The sequence below is a fragment of the Eucalyptus grandis genome, chromosome 11 (genome assembly GCF_016545825.1).
Source record: "Eucalyptus grandis isolate ANBG69807.140 chromosome 11, ASM1654582v1, whole genome shotgun sequence".
Classification (NCBI taxonomy): Eukaryota; Viridiplantae; Streptophyta; class Magnoliopsida; order Myrtales; family Myrtaceae; genus Eucalyptus; species Eucalyptus grandis.
In genome coordinates, this window is record NC_052622.1 from 31,698,147 (window position 1) to 31,712,364 (window position 14,218).

Below are 14,218 nucleotides of genomic sequence, written 5' to 3' on the forward strand. Positions count from 1 at the left end.
GTAAATTAAGATCCTAATCGTAGAGTACTTGAATCACTTGTATTTCCCATTTCCACCCGCCACTCCTCTATTCCTCCTAGAAATATTATTAGAGTCTCTCTCTCTCTCTCTCTCTCTCTCTCTCTCTCTCTCTCTGAGATGGCATGTTGCATCATGTTCTGATTTTTAATGTTTCATAGCACCACCTGACGAACTAATTTACTGTTAAAGCAACGCAAGATGTACACGCACAGACCATCACACATGAGGCACTCATACATTGCTTACCTCCCAAGTGAATCATCATTCCGAACTCTTCTAGCTCCCATCAAGTTTCCTTTATATAAACACATTTCTAACCAAACTCATGATCAATGAAAGCCAACACAAGTTTGCTTTGACATGCGCCAAAATTTCCCACAACCATGAGAAGCAAAGCAACCTTCTCTCGGCTCTCTGCTTTCGCCATCGCTCTCTTCTCATTCCTCTATGCTCTCACCCTGCGTTCATCTTTCCCTACTCCCGATCTCCAACCCACTACTATAGGCAGTCAGATTGGATTTAAATTTCAGGTGGAAGAGATTCTCTCCGTTGTCACCTCTCTGATTATGCCAAGACACCATAATCATCATCTCACAAGGCCGGTCGAGTGTGATGGGAGTATATGGAAGTCAAAGGTCATCAACGATTATCAAGTGGGACTTGTATTAACAGTCGACTTGAAGGGCTGTGCGAATTTTAGCAGTGTGCAGAGGGCAGTGGATGCTGTTCCTGACTTTAGTCCCTCCAGGACACTCATCCTACTGGATTCTGGTACTTACAGGTCACTGTCTTTCAGAACTCCTCTCCTTGGCGCAGTTTGTCGTCTATAATTCATGGTTTAGCATGACACGATTAGCCGACCGTGCTTCTGTCAATGAACATGCACTCAGATGGGTTAAAGGTGGCCTCATAGTTTTGCCTTTCACTTAGGAATGTTGCAAACATTCGGGATCATATAAGTATGCTCCTCACTAGATAAAACACCTAACGTTCATATGCGTAGACTTTTGTAATTTAATAATTACATGATGCTCTGCGAAAGTCTTGTAACATAATCACATTTAGGGACTTTAGGAAGTGAAACAAAAAAAAGGTAAGGAGCTTCTAAGAAGGCAGGTTAAATCAGTGAGACTATGCCGGATCATATAGATGATGTCTCTGGTTGCAGGGAAAAGGTGGTGGTGAATGCTAGCAAGACAAACATAATATTGGAAGGTCAGGGTTATCTCAACACAGCCATAGCATGGAACGACACAGCCAATTCCACCGGTGGCACAATCTACAGTCCTTCTGTGGCCGTATTCGCTGACAACTTCACAGCTTACAACATCAGTTTTCAGGTAGATCCAACTCCACATCAGAACTTGACTTTCTATTTTTTGCACTGCCGTTGTGGAATTCAATTTCCACAACCAATGTCAAAATGTTGGTGCGTCTTCATTCCTTGTATAAGCAATTTACGATTATCTGGTAAACAAATTTTTGCAGTGCACATATCACTGACCAGATAATGCTAATGATCTTATTCCACTTGAAGAACCTGTTCACCTTTAGCTCGATCACTTTCTACATTTTAATTTGCTTCTTGTGTGGCATTTGGTTTCTTGAAATTAAAGAATACAGCTCCATCGCCATCGCCGGGCGATGTAGGAGGGCAGGCCGTTGCACTAAGAATAGCAGGGGATGAGGCTGCGTTTTTTGGGTGCGGATTTTATGGAGCTCAAGACACGCTTCATGATGACGCAGGAAGACATTATTTTGGGGATTGTTTCATCGAGGGATCCATCGACTTCATCTTCGGAAATGCTAGATCTCTTTACGAGGTAGAACATGAAGAAGCTTACATGAACACTTGTATTGTGCGTGTTAACCAGGGAAAGCTTTTTTTACCCTGAATAATTCTCTCTCAATCACGTTAAGTGCAGTTAATTCTGGTCCCCAAATGACATTCTTTTCCACTGTCAACCCCGGATTAGCCTATTCTCCTGTGATATATCAATGCTCAAATCTATGGCAGGGATGCACCATTAACTCGATAGCAAAGGACGTCACGGCGGGGATTAGTGGAGCCATCACGGCTCAAGGGAGGGACTCAGGGAGTGAGCACACAGGGTTTTCGTTCGTGAATTGCAGGATCGGAGGGAGCGGCAGAGTGTGGCTGGGCCGGGCGTGGGGTGCGTACGCGACGGTGGTGTTCTCGAAGACCTACATGTCGGACATCGTTGATCCCGAGGGGTGGAACGATTGGAGAGACCCTTCTAGAGACGAGTCTGTGGTTGATCCTTCCTTTTTCTTCGAATCTGTGCAAGATTACTTTCACTTCATTTCCATTTATCTTCCCTGATCTAGAATAAACCGGCCTTAGTACAATTTATTAGTGCGATTTCGGTTGTGCCTTCTAAATAGACCTTTGCTTCTTCTCCAATTCAAGGTAATGTGCGTAAGGATTATATGAGTTTAGCTCTCATTTCAGCGGAAAAAAGGGGGGAAAACTAATGAATCAGAGAATATCCAGTTCTTTGTACAAATATTTGAACTAACGATCTTCCATTGCAGGACGGTGTTCTTCGGGGAGTATGATTGTCGGGGTCCTGGGGCGAACTATACAACGAGAGTTGAATACGGGAGGCTGCTAAAACCATCAGAAGCTAGCCTCTTCCTGGACATTTCCTACATAGATGGCCATGACTGGCTTCCCGAACGTCACCCCAGCTTTCTTGCACGAACCAGTTTGTAGCGAGCTAGGCTCGACCAGAGTAATTGGATCTTTCACGTGATGAGCTAAGATGGCCGAATATGCTGAACGAAGCCTTCGATTTTTCACCATCCGGTCTTCTGATTGATCAGAGAACAACGCAGGAAATGTTCTCGTCCAACCGTTAGCAAGCATAATAAGCATATACGCTGAACAGATATGTCCGATTATTTTTTCTTCAGGTGCTGAAGAGGACTCCTAATTTCCGTTTTCCATTCACATGTTTGAGCTAACTCGTTAAATAAGAAAGTCATTTCGAACGAAATTCCCTGTTCAGCTCCTGAAGGAACAAAAACGCCATCTTGAGGAGAAATGTCATCCCCTTCATTCTACACTAAAAACAAACAGAAAATTTCAGTCAAACTATTAACCAGAAAATAGCGTATTTTAAGTCTGAAACGAATTGTTCTCCACATACGTACAAATTCGCCCAAAACAAAAGATGTAGATATTACATCAAAACTATCCCCTCGTCCGACCTCGAAGTTGGACACAACAGAACCGTCCCATACTCTGGCAGATACAATTATGGTAAAATTTGCCATTTATGATACACGTAATTCATGTCAAATGAATCGGAAAATCATCCTTTGACCGAAAAAACCTCACATCCTAAGGGCATTGTTGGTACAAACAGATACAAACTACCAACCTAAATTGCCTAAACTAACAGGAAATATGGAGCCGACACAGAAAAGGAGAAGGATAGTTCATGTACATGATTTACAATCACTGCTTTTATAAATTACAAGGGGCAACTGCACAGGCTTCATTCTTCAGCACGGCGAGGCTTACCGGCATTACAGCCGTGGAGAGGCAACCATCTATTGGCTTCTAAAACTGTCCAAAATGCTTCACTCAGCGGAGGTTGGGTAATCAGTGATCCCCAGCACTAAACTCTTTCAAGTTTGGTGGGCATTGATTAACCAACTTTAACCGTGATGTTAGAATTTGGAATCAGGATGTCATATCCACTCATAAGTTTTGCCTTCTCGCTCACTTCCTTGGAGACTCTGAACCTTGACCCTTCCGAATTGAATCAACCCGGTCCAGTCGAACTTCTCTCCATGACCGTGAATTAGTAGATTTCAGTAACAATCCCAGTGCCGAAAAGCATGTTGCTCTAACAACTGCATGTGAAGATCGACTCATCTTTCCCACCAACAGTGAAAACACCTTGAACAAGATAACAACGATATTAATGCATGTTCCTTTCTGCTTTACATTCTAATGGTTGATATTGAATGATGGTCAACCTGTGTATAATATACTGTTAAAATGTGCTGATCATCTGAAAGTGACAGAAGGCTGCAAGCAAAATAAATAGCATTTGCCTGGATAAGGGGCCAAGGCGCATCAAAAGCCTGCAGCATCAGCAAGAAAGAAAATTAATTGTGTTTCTCCGAGGTTGGGAAGCATGTCATATATACTTGAGGGCACCTGAATGTATCCATCTGCATGTAAACCTACTAAGGCACCTGCGCTAGGAAAGGATCCAGAAATCGGACAGTGGGTGTGCCAAGTTTTTCCACGCTGATTTAATAATGTTGATTGTTTTTTTCTCCATAAATATATGCATTTTACATTAACCTAGATTTTAAGATGGCATTAAAAAAATATAAACTTATTTAAACAAAATAGAAAGTCTAAGTTAAATAGAATAGTCGTACTAGCATACCATTTAGTAATGTAGTCCTAGAACCAACGCACGCATAGTGCACCACAGAGGGGTGATTGGTTTCCCACCTAGAACCTTAAACTTACCCGATGACGGTTGGCTCCTAGTTTGTGGAACTGGGAACCAACCAAGTTAACCCTGGAACCAGCCCAAACTGGACTGGCCGATTACAAAGTCACCCCAGGAAGCTGCCCTTTTTTTTTCTTTTTTTTTCTTTTTTGCTGATGACATTCACCTTAAGATGGAGTTAACCTATTTTTGAAGTGGTCAGTGGTGTCAAATGCAATTTTAACTGCTTTGTTTAGCAACGCACTCACCCTGAATAATCTCCAATTTTTAGCATAGAGGGCCTACGAATTATACAGAGAGCCAATGACAAGTAAGAAAGTAGTATCTTCATTTAATAAAAGTAGTCTCTTTGACTTAACTCATTCAAATTATGATAGTGCTAGTTTAAGATGGCCGACTCAATATTTCATAGAAATTTTTCTTTAGGTGGGGGACAACAGCCCACATCATCTCTAAAAGGTCATAAATTACTGACCAAGCTTCTCTCACAGTAGAAGGGCAATGGAGCTTGGCCCCCTAGATCAATCCTTCCTTGCGCATGGAATGTGAATGCATGAATGATCATGTTTTAATGCAAGATTGTATCTCATGCAAGATGCAATACAGAATCGGGAGTACATCAAAGTGTATGTGGAAGTGAAAAGGGCCAGGCGTATGCTCGTAGTAAGATCTGTCAAGTGGAGGCAATGGCACAGCCTTCTTAAGATACTTTTAACACCAACTGGTATAGACTAGTGCAAACCTGTATTGTTGAAGCCATATATGTATCAACTCTGGAGGAGAGATGCTGAGTGAATTGTTTTGCAAGGTTTCTTACAAAGTCCTCGTAGTCACTTCTGAAAGAAGCCATGTCAGTCAAAAACCGTTTCTCCTATGCTAGAGGCTTCACATTCAGTAAAATTCCACAGAGATGAGCATTTACCGGTGGTCAGAATTAAAGTTTTGCACATTGAATGGCATCGAAAATCCCTCGGTTTCAAATAATGGGGCAACCTGCTTCAGGGTACTCTGTAAATTGAGCAACATGAGGTTAAAAAATCTCTCTGAGATAGCTCTATTGAAACTACAAAAGATAAGAAAACTACCCGACAAGCCTGTCTGATGCCATGATTATCATCGTACAAATGAAAAACCAACCGAGGGAGCACAGCATGTACCTAGTACACATGACAATTACCATTAAACTCATCATTAGCTCAAGTCAAGTCCAATTTGACCTGTAAACACTGCCTGTCATGCACCAATTGCAATTGTAATCTCATGTTGGGTTACTAACTCTTGAAAAAAGAGAAAAAAACATAGTGGTCACATCCTTAATATAGTCCTTGAATCTAGACACAAATAGTAAAACATCCACAAAGAAAAGCTATAATAATTGCTTGAACCTTTTACTACATGAAAAGCCACGTGGCACAAGAAAACAGCCACAGATTGCTTCTCAAGTTATAGAATGAGAACCTATGTCCACCTAGATATTAATAAAAGTGCGCAAATCTAGTGTCTGGTTGCACACAAGACTCAAGTGCATGCGAGTTTAAACAACTGAATTTCTTTCTATTCTCACTCTACATATTCTATTTCACTAATAAATACGCAATTGATAAATTTAAAATTTACGAACTCATATTAAAAAAGGTTACAATTATAATTTACAAACTATCATGGATAGGCATAAAAAGTAGTTTTATGCGATTACAATCAAGGAAGTATTATCCATAATATCGATTTATGTAATGTGATCTTAGGAGGTAGAAGGTATATTTGGTAAAAAAAGGAGCACCTTATTGCTTAATCTATCATTCACATGCATAACGCAAGTCAATACTGAATCAATATAATAAACAGCTTAAAGGATCAGACATGAAGGTAACATCTATTTACCTATATTTCATACAAATAATTTCACTTCTAACAGTTAAACAATTTTGGATCAATTTATAAGGGAAAATCATGAGAGCATTTGAGTAGAAAGGATGATAGATTAATGGAATAAAATTGGTAAGTTTTCTTGATTGTGTGCTTCACAACTTTTCCCTGTTAATATCTAATTTAACAGATTTTCATAATAGTATCTTTAGGAAAAGAAGAGGGAATCCCACAAAAAATTTGGAACTTCTCTTTTCGACATGCAAGAGATTCTAGATAGAACTCGGACATAGATATAGAAAATATTGCTTGTGTTAAATAGAAACTTAAATACAATTAGAAGATTGTAGGATCACAAACTCCATTTACTCTTATTTTATCAGTCTGTATTGATTTTTCTTTTTTGGCCCCTCTTTAGTACTTTGTCCCACTTTGCAAGTCCACTAATCCTCCTTTGCAGCATTGTAGTCTCCTCCCTCCCTCCCTCATCCACTTAAATTTTGGAAATTCCTCTTATCTTATAAAAATATCTGATTAGTTTATTTCAATGATATGACTACTGAAGAGAGTAAATCCGCTGCTCCCTCATCTACTATGGGATCCTTAGGTGAAATAATTACCAATCCAGTCACTTGTCTTTTGTTATGTTGAATGGCACAAATTCCTCAACATGGCGACAGTTAGTTGAGGTCAGCATCACAGGTATGGAGGAGGCTTACGTCACAGAAGATCCTCCAGAAACAGATTCAAAAGCTTGGATACAGGTTGATGCTATGTTGTAGGGTCAGATCATTAGTTCCCTAGAGGCTTCTATTATACCACTGGTTGCTCATATGAAGATGGTTAAAGAATTGTGGTCACACCAAGAGGTATTGTACTCATGACAGAAAAATTTGCGCTACTTATATGACACGAGTCAAGCTATATATGGGCCAAAGCAAAAGGATCACACTGTATCACATTATTATGCAGATTTTAAGGTATATGGGGTGTGGAATATGTTGATGCCAATTTGTACTGACCCAAAGAAGATGAAAGGTCAAAGGAAGAAATTGGTAGTAATGGAATTTCTATCTGGACTAGGAACGAGTCCTCCATGGTAAGGTCACAGATCTTATTTGATGCTGCCATTGACTCTCTCTTGCAGAAGCTCATCGACGTGCTGTTCAGGGTTCAGTTGAACTCTCATTAGAGGGGGAACAATGTGACACCTCAGCATTACAAGTCAGATGTCTTAAAGTTTTAGAGGACAGGGACGGCAGAGGCAGACATGATGGACGTGGAGTTTGTAAGAGAGGGGAAAAGTTACCCGTTTTCACTGTCAACAGAGGGGACATACCAGTGCACTTGCTGGAAATTACATGGCAAGCCACCAATCAGGTTCGTCAAAAATATTACTTCTAATGGTGATGTACCTGGACGAACTCAACCACCCTCAGGATGGGAAAGACAAGCAGGCTGACGAATTAGGAGTCAGCATAGTTCACTGAGTTTTAGGTTTCAAAATCACAATCTTCATCCACTGCTACTCTAGTACAGACGGGTAAATCCACTGTTTGGCTATCCTCCTCCAATCACTAATGGGTCATTGACGTAGGAGCATCAGACCAAATGATAGGTGTACAAAATCACCATCTTCTTGTGTATGTGGATGCTATTGTGATAAAGGCAGTGACTCTACAGGAACAGTTGCTTTGAAGCATTTTTTTCAAGAGTCCTTTCAGACCAAAGATCTACAAAAGCTGAAGTTTTCCCTTGGTATTGAGGCAGCGAGGTCCCAGCAAGGTACAATTCAGTCTCAACAAAAGTATGTACTGGAATTTAGCTGAGACAGATGTTTAGGGGCTAAATTGGCAAAAACTCCTATGGATCCTAGTGGAAATTTGGAACTGAAGGATAAGGCATTTTTTGAGCATCTGGACACATATAGACAGGCAGTTGGGAAACTAAGTATCCTGTTATGACCAGACCAGACATTGCCCTTCCAGTCAGAATAGTAAGCCAGTTCATGTAATCTCCTCGGGTTCCTCATTGGAATGCAGTTGTCTGAATTTTGGAATTTTTAAATAAGACACCTGGTAGAGGTGACTGGGACCATGATAACACACATACCACAATGACAGGTTTCTCTGATGCAGAAAGGGCAGGATGTCCTTTTGATGGGAACTCGACTGCTGGTTATTGTGTGTTGGAGGCAATCTGGTTTTGTGGAAGTGTGAGAAACAGATTGTGGTGTCGAGATCTAGTGTAGAATCAGAATATAGAGCTATCTATGGCCCAGACTATATAGAGCTTGAATCAAGGTGATTTAGCCAATACAGTTGTGCTTTGATAATGAGCATGTTTTTCCATATTGCATCAAGCACACTAAGCATATCGAGGCTGACTCTCTCTATAAGCAGAATGTTTTCCATATTTAGGATAGAATATTAAGAAAAATCTTTAGTTTTTGTGCATCATATATCTTGTGCCAGATGTGAAAAGTAATAATAACTATTAGAATGACAACCTAATGTCAAGACTAAATATTTCCATGCTTTGAAGTTGCTTAAAGGCTTGAAGGTGCTATACAGACATTGAGGCATACAAATTGAGGATAAGTACACTAAGTTATCTAGATGTAAATTATGAAGTAAGATACATGTTAGTAAGAATCAATAAATTCCAGCTAAATATACTATTTCACTCGAGGTACCAAACAGTTTGACTTTTTTCATTAACTTAACAGTGAGATTGCATATAACACATTAATTGAAAAAAATGAAGCACCTATAAAAGCTCAAGATTTAACCTGTTCAACGAATGCCTCACGTTGTGGTCCAATTGCATAGTTGCTTAGAGCTCCAAATGCAGCAATAGCATCAGCTCTCATCTTCACATCCATGGAAATCTGTTGCACACGACAGTTATACTAATCATTCTTGTCAGCTACTAAATTTTTCATTCAGAGACATGCAGCATTTGAAAGATCAGACGCCTTTTGACTGACAACAGAAAGCACACAATTTTTTTTTGTTAGTAGTAATTTCAATGGGACCTTGACTTTAGATAGGAGGAAACCTAAAGAAAATTTCACCTTTTCACTCTCAGCAGAAACAAAATCAGAAATCCTTCATCCCAAAAAGGAAAAGCATTTTAAATATTGATGCAGCCCACAAGATTGAAAAAATTGCTATTCGCCGTAGCCTTTCCATAATCATCAAATTTTGGTGATGATGGATGTTGCATGATCCATGACTAAAATAAGAGTGCTAAACGGATTGTCTTATCCATTGGGATTTATAACTATTTGGATTTTGTTAAATTTCCTTTTTCATCTCTTATTTGAAGCAGAATATTATTATTATTTTTTTTTTTTTTGGTAAAAGTAAGAATTATATTGAGCCTTAACCAACCTATACAAGAGGCGAACACAGCGGCACCAAAACTTACACTCAAAATGACAAGGTATCATAGCGAGTGGAAGGGCGGCGGTACGGAAAAGGACAGCCAAAACGGCGGCACAACCAGCCAACCGGCAAAACACACTAACTCGGTAAGGAAAACAGCCAAACAGTGGTGAGTACAAGCAAAACCCCCAACTAACGTAACTCCCAGCCCACCGCAGCAACCGCCAGCAAACCTAACAGCGGCAGCAAAAGACAGGCGCCGGGCACCAAAACTGGCAACAGCAACCAACAAAGCCCCAAGGAGAAGGGTGAAACTAGTCCATCCTTCGAAGCCACCAGTCACAAGGGGATAAGCACAAAAGAAACGCCCTCATCAGCAGGGAGACAGCGTTAAGGTGAAGGTTCGGACTCTCCCGAAGAGAAGATAACCCGGTCAATACCCCAGCTGCGCTGAAATCTACTATTCCTAGCAGAATATTCTGTCTTGCTTTCATGGAGATTTTAAAATTTATGTTTTCCATTTAGAGTTTCAACTTTAACAAATATGATCCTTAGAAGAGTTCATATATAACATCCATAGTCAGCCACAAAAATTAGGTGTCACAAAGAAAGGGACACATGGCAAGCATGTAGAGAGCAGTTCATGGAGATGGGAGAAATTAGAGTGGCAAATATGGCATGGTTGACTACAAAATTGGTCCCATCTGCAGATTCATGGACCATAAGAGGGAACATCAGATACATTGCACAAAATACAACCAGTTATCTTCAAAATCTCTATGTTTTATGGTAGTTTCAACTTTTCAGCAATGCAACTCCTTGTTCTAGTTCCATCCCTCATGGGTGTACTTTCAGTCCCTAGTTTCAGTGTTTATTTGAAGCAATATAATCCCAATTCCTTCTTGTATTTCCATTCCCAGTTCCATCATTCATTTCCATTAGTCCCACCCCCACCCCCACCCCCCTTCTTTTCGCTTAGGAGTGATAGCCATGTCTGCAATATGTGAGTGGGTGTGGAAGTGGAAGCAATATCACTTGATCTCCTGATCTTAATCACCAGATCTCCTCTATGCATAATTCATGCAACAACATTATGTCAAGCCATATAAAAATTGTTAAAATGACAAAGTGCTTAATGTGTACAGAGCAACATGCATGGTACAATTACAAAGATAATTAATGAAGATTTTTTTTCTTTTCCAACTTATATGACCTCAAGAAAGTTATGGAATTACAGTAGTAAAGTGTAGTTAGAGAGTACATAGTAACTGAGCATGAATGATATTAACACAGAGACACTACATATAGATTTGGAAAAAAAAAGGAACAGAGGAGGACACAATTTTCCATTTGCATGAATTGAAATCTACTCTTCACAGAATGCGTCAAAAAGACTTCACTTTACTATTTTTCTACTCATATATTAAGGATAAGATAACTTGGGTTAGGACTCATATGAACAGAGATATCAAGGCTTCAAGAACAAGAACTGACTATTAGAAGTTCCTTAGCAGGAAGAAACAATAGCACCTGTAGATTACGAAGCCGCTTAGAAAGATTAAGCAAAATGGGCTCCACAGCTTCTATTTGGGCTGAGTCCAGAATCTGAGGATGAAACAAGAATATCAGGAGGGAAATATTTCACTGTAAAATATCATCATTTTAAAGCATGAAAAAGAGAGAGAGAGCCTTTGTGTGCAACCAACCGTTAGTAAGCATGAGACTGCAGTTAATTGCACTGATTCATCTGTGTCATCAAGTAAAGCCAAAATTACACCGAGAACCTGAGCTGTGTACTGAACGATGTGGACAGAAGGAATCTGCAAAATCATGACCAAGTAAAGCTTCTACATAAAAGAAACATAAGGTAGAGAACAAGCTTTCTCAGATTCCTAGACTCGCATGCATACAAAAAAGAAAGAGAGAGAGAGAGAGTAGTCTATTGATCAAGAGGCAAAACCTGCACTAGCCCTCTCAGGCAAAGGCGTCTAACAGTTGGAGACTCGTCTGAGACATGCCTGCACATTGCTTCAACCATTTGCTCCAAAACTGAATCAAACCCACCACTGCACATTGAAAAATTATTGGGAAAATGAACAAAATGAGGTAAGTGAATACCAAGATAAAGAGAGAGCCTTGTAAGATCAGTTAGTGACAAATTAATGGGCCTCCCAAAGATGACAAGGATTGGGAGACCACACAGATCATGTTGGTTCTCGATAAAACTAAATTTGAGGTGCCTCTCCTAGAATCACCAACCAATACCTAGAACTGAAAGAAAAATTCTCTACAGATGACAAGCTAATCAGCCAATTAGCACTTCCACTGTTGCTTAATAGATGAGTGATCCATTTAGGTTTATGCACTTAAATTCTTGGTTCATGAGTCCAAAATCACGATAGAATCAAGAATTAGAGAATACATGATTTGGTGTATCTGTCATCATCAGTGGGCCCTCGAAAGCTTTATGCAAAAATATGAACTTTTAATCTACGTCTTTGTGCTATGCATCCTCCTCTAGTCCTCGTCATTGATAGAATGAAACTTTCACTCATGCAGAGGGTGTGAATCCATTTTTATTACTGTTTCCAGACTAACCATGCCAAATCGTTAGGCGATGTAAATTAAAACTATCCCCTCGTCTATATATAATAGTAACTGTTAAATGATCCAACCCAAGAGCTTGAACTATTATGTAGAGAAGAATAAACACATACAAGGCTAGGTAAGTCCTGAAATCAAGCAAAGTGGCATTAAATTTGGCATGTACTATATTTATAACACCGTCATCTCTCAGCATAAGATAGCATAATTAAATATATCACCAGCTTATGACATTTTGAATGATGAAGGAACAAGGAAAATTATATTAAAAGGTAAGAGGTACCACCCAAACAAAACAGAAAATAAAGAAATAAATTATAAATTGAACATGTTAAATCAATAGGACAGCAATGTACAGGACACGTACTTTTTCCCTTAAACAACTTATATCAACCACAAGGCCAATTAAGGAGTCCATTAAAATTGAGATGTCAAATTGGAATATGCATAAGCAGTATGGACTGCATAAAGTGCACACCTCAGAATATGCAAAACCAAACATGCCAAGAATCCATCTTTTCAATTATCTTTACCAAAGAAAAAAGAATGGTTACTAGTGTCTATGTAATCCACTAAATATTCCAGCTTTGGCCATCCCTGACTTTATATTTACTAAATCGCATCATCCGCGTGTTCGAATCCGATATATTAAAGATGAGATGATAAAGTCCATAGCAAGATGATGCAACTTGTACCTGTAACGAATAAACTCGGATAATGCAGCTGCAGCAGCTTCTCTTTGGTATTTATGATTCCGATTCAAAGAGCTGCTCAAAATTATACATATACTTTGTACCTGCGAAGTTCAGAAACATCCTTCGTGTCAATTTTTAAGCATAAAGCAATGGGACTGAAAATTTACTTCATTTATTTATGCCTTATTTCTGTAACAAATGGGCACACAAAGTTTAGCATCTATTAAGCAAAAAAACCAACAAGTGATGGTAATAACATACTTTAAAAATCAAATGAGGGAAGCTATTAAGTAAGGAAATGATGGAGGTTTGAATTAATATTGATAAAGTAATACAGAGATTAGCAAACCATATTAATAACAACTGATTTCAGAGGTGTATCACACACTGTAGACTACCCAGACATTGACTAACTCCTAAATTGACTACCCAGTCAATGATTGACATGATGTAGTCTACAAATTGTTAGAAAATATGATTAAAGTTAAAGTATTGGTAGTTCCATAAAATCCAATAAGGAGAACATTTGCATCTCGCACACAGTAAAAAGAACTGAGTGGATAATAAGTGAGGCTCACTTCTTTTGGTCTCTTTATGGATATGCTGCCTGCTAGATCTCCAATGAGAGTAACCCACTTCTCATCCTCATTTTGCTCCCCATCCCTAGCCAAAATCTAGAGAAAAGAAGAATTATGTTTTCTCCCAGAAGCGCATGTTAAATGAGAACATCACTAAACAGAAAAAAGGTGAATTTGATTTATACCTTTCCCATTTCAAGGTCTCCAACACATTCACAGAATGCCCGGAATGCAGCAAGAAGAGCCCTGCAGAAAGATGGAAGATGTTCACTAGTTCATTGAATTTTAATATTCAGCAAATACATTAAAACACTATTCACTCAAACCATATAGTTAGAGTACTAAAGTTTTTCGATGGCTACTATCCTGTGTTAATTTATCACTTACTGTAGTGGTTCATGCTGACCAGCACCAGCCAGAACATGAGAACTTCCCAATTGGATAATAAGTTCCGTGAGGACATGAGAATAGCTCTGCTCAACGGCTTTTCTTCCAACTTTGCCACCACCCCTGCAGTGGTGATGAAATATCAGAACGCTACATATGTCATCGTGAAGAAAAAA

At 39.3% G+C, this 14,218-nt stretch overlaps 2 protein-coding genes across 6 annotated transcripts in view; one reads left to right on the forward strand and one right to left on the reverse strand.

The window, feature by feature from the left end:
• The first annotated feature begins 367 nt into the window (after positions 1 to 367).
• LOC104425940 (probable pectinesterase 15) lies at positions 368 to 2,844 on the forward strand. 2 transcript variants are annotated; one of them, XM_010038818.3, is made up of 5 exons: positions 368 to 802; positions 1,190 to 1,361; positions 1,638 to 1,844; positions 2,039 to 2,289; positions 2,578 to 2,844. In XM_010038818.3, the coding sequence occupies exons 1-5, from the start codon at positions 405 to 407 to the stop codon at positions 2,756 to 2,758; spliced, it is 1,209 nt and encodes a 402-aa protein (XP_010037120.2). In that variant the 5' UTR covers positions 368 to 404; the 3' UTR covers positions 2,759 to 2,844. The 2 variants fall into 2 exon arrangements, with proteins under 2 accessions (XP_010037120.2, XP_039161424.1); XM_039305490.1 differs by having other exon boundaries at positions 2,039 to 2,293; positions 2,578 to 2,727.
• Positions 2,845 to 3,142: 298 nt separating this feature from the next.
• Positions 3,143 to 14,218, reverse strand: part of LOC104425942 (protein SHOOT GRAVITROPISM 6) — a 41,432-nt gene continuing 30,356 nt past the window's right edge. For 3 of the 4 annotated variants that reach the window (XM_010038819.3, XM_010038821.3, XM_039305489.1), the window contains 13 exons: positions 14,043 to 14,165; positions 13,841 to 13,901; positions 13,656 to 13,751; positions 13,078 to 13,178; positions 11,739 to 11,844; positions 11,485 to 11,598; positions 11,309 to 11,383; positions 9,181 to 9,279; positions 5,609 to 5,680; positions 5,446 to 5,531; positions 5,266 to 5,359; positions 4,033 to 4,140; positions 3,143 to 3,952 (listed from right to left, as the gene is read on the reverse strand). In XM_010038819.3, coding sequence (XP_010037121.2) covers positions 3,773 to 3,952; positions 4,033 to 4,140; positions 5,266 to 5,359; positions 5,446 to 5,531; positions 5,609 to 5,680; positions 9,181 to 9,279; positions 11,309 to 11,383; positions 11,485 to 11,598; positions 11,739 to 11,844; positions 13,078 to 13,178; positions 13,656 to 13,751; positions 13,841 to 13,901; positions 14,043 to 14,165 — 1,315 coding nt within the window. In that variant the 3' untranslated portion in view covers positions 3,143 to 3,772. The remainder of the gene's footprint in view (positions 3,953 to 4,032; positions 4,141 to 5,265; positions 5,360 to 5,445; positions 5,532 to 5,608; positions 5,681 to 9,180; positions 9,280 to 11,308; positions 11,384 to 11,484; positions 11,599 to 11,738; positions 11,845 to 13,077; positions 13,179 to 13,655; positions 13,752 to 13,840; positions 13,902 to 14,042; positions 14,166 to 14,218) is intronic. The other variant, XM_010038820.3, reaches the window with a different exon arrangement.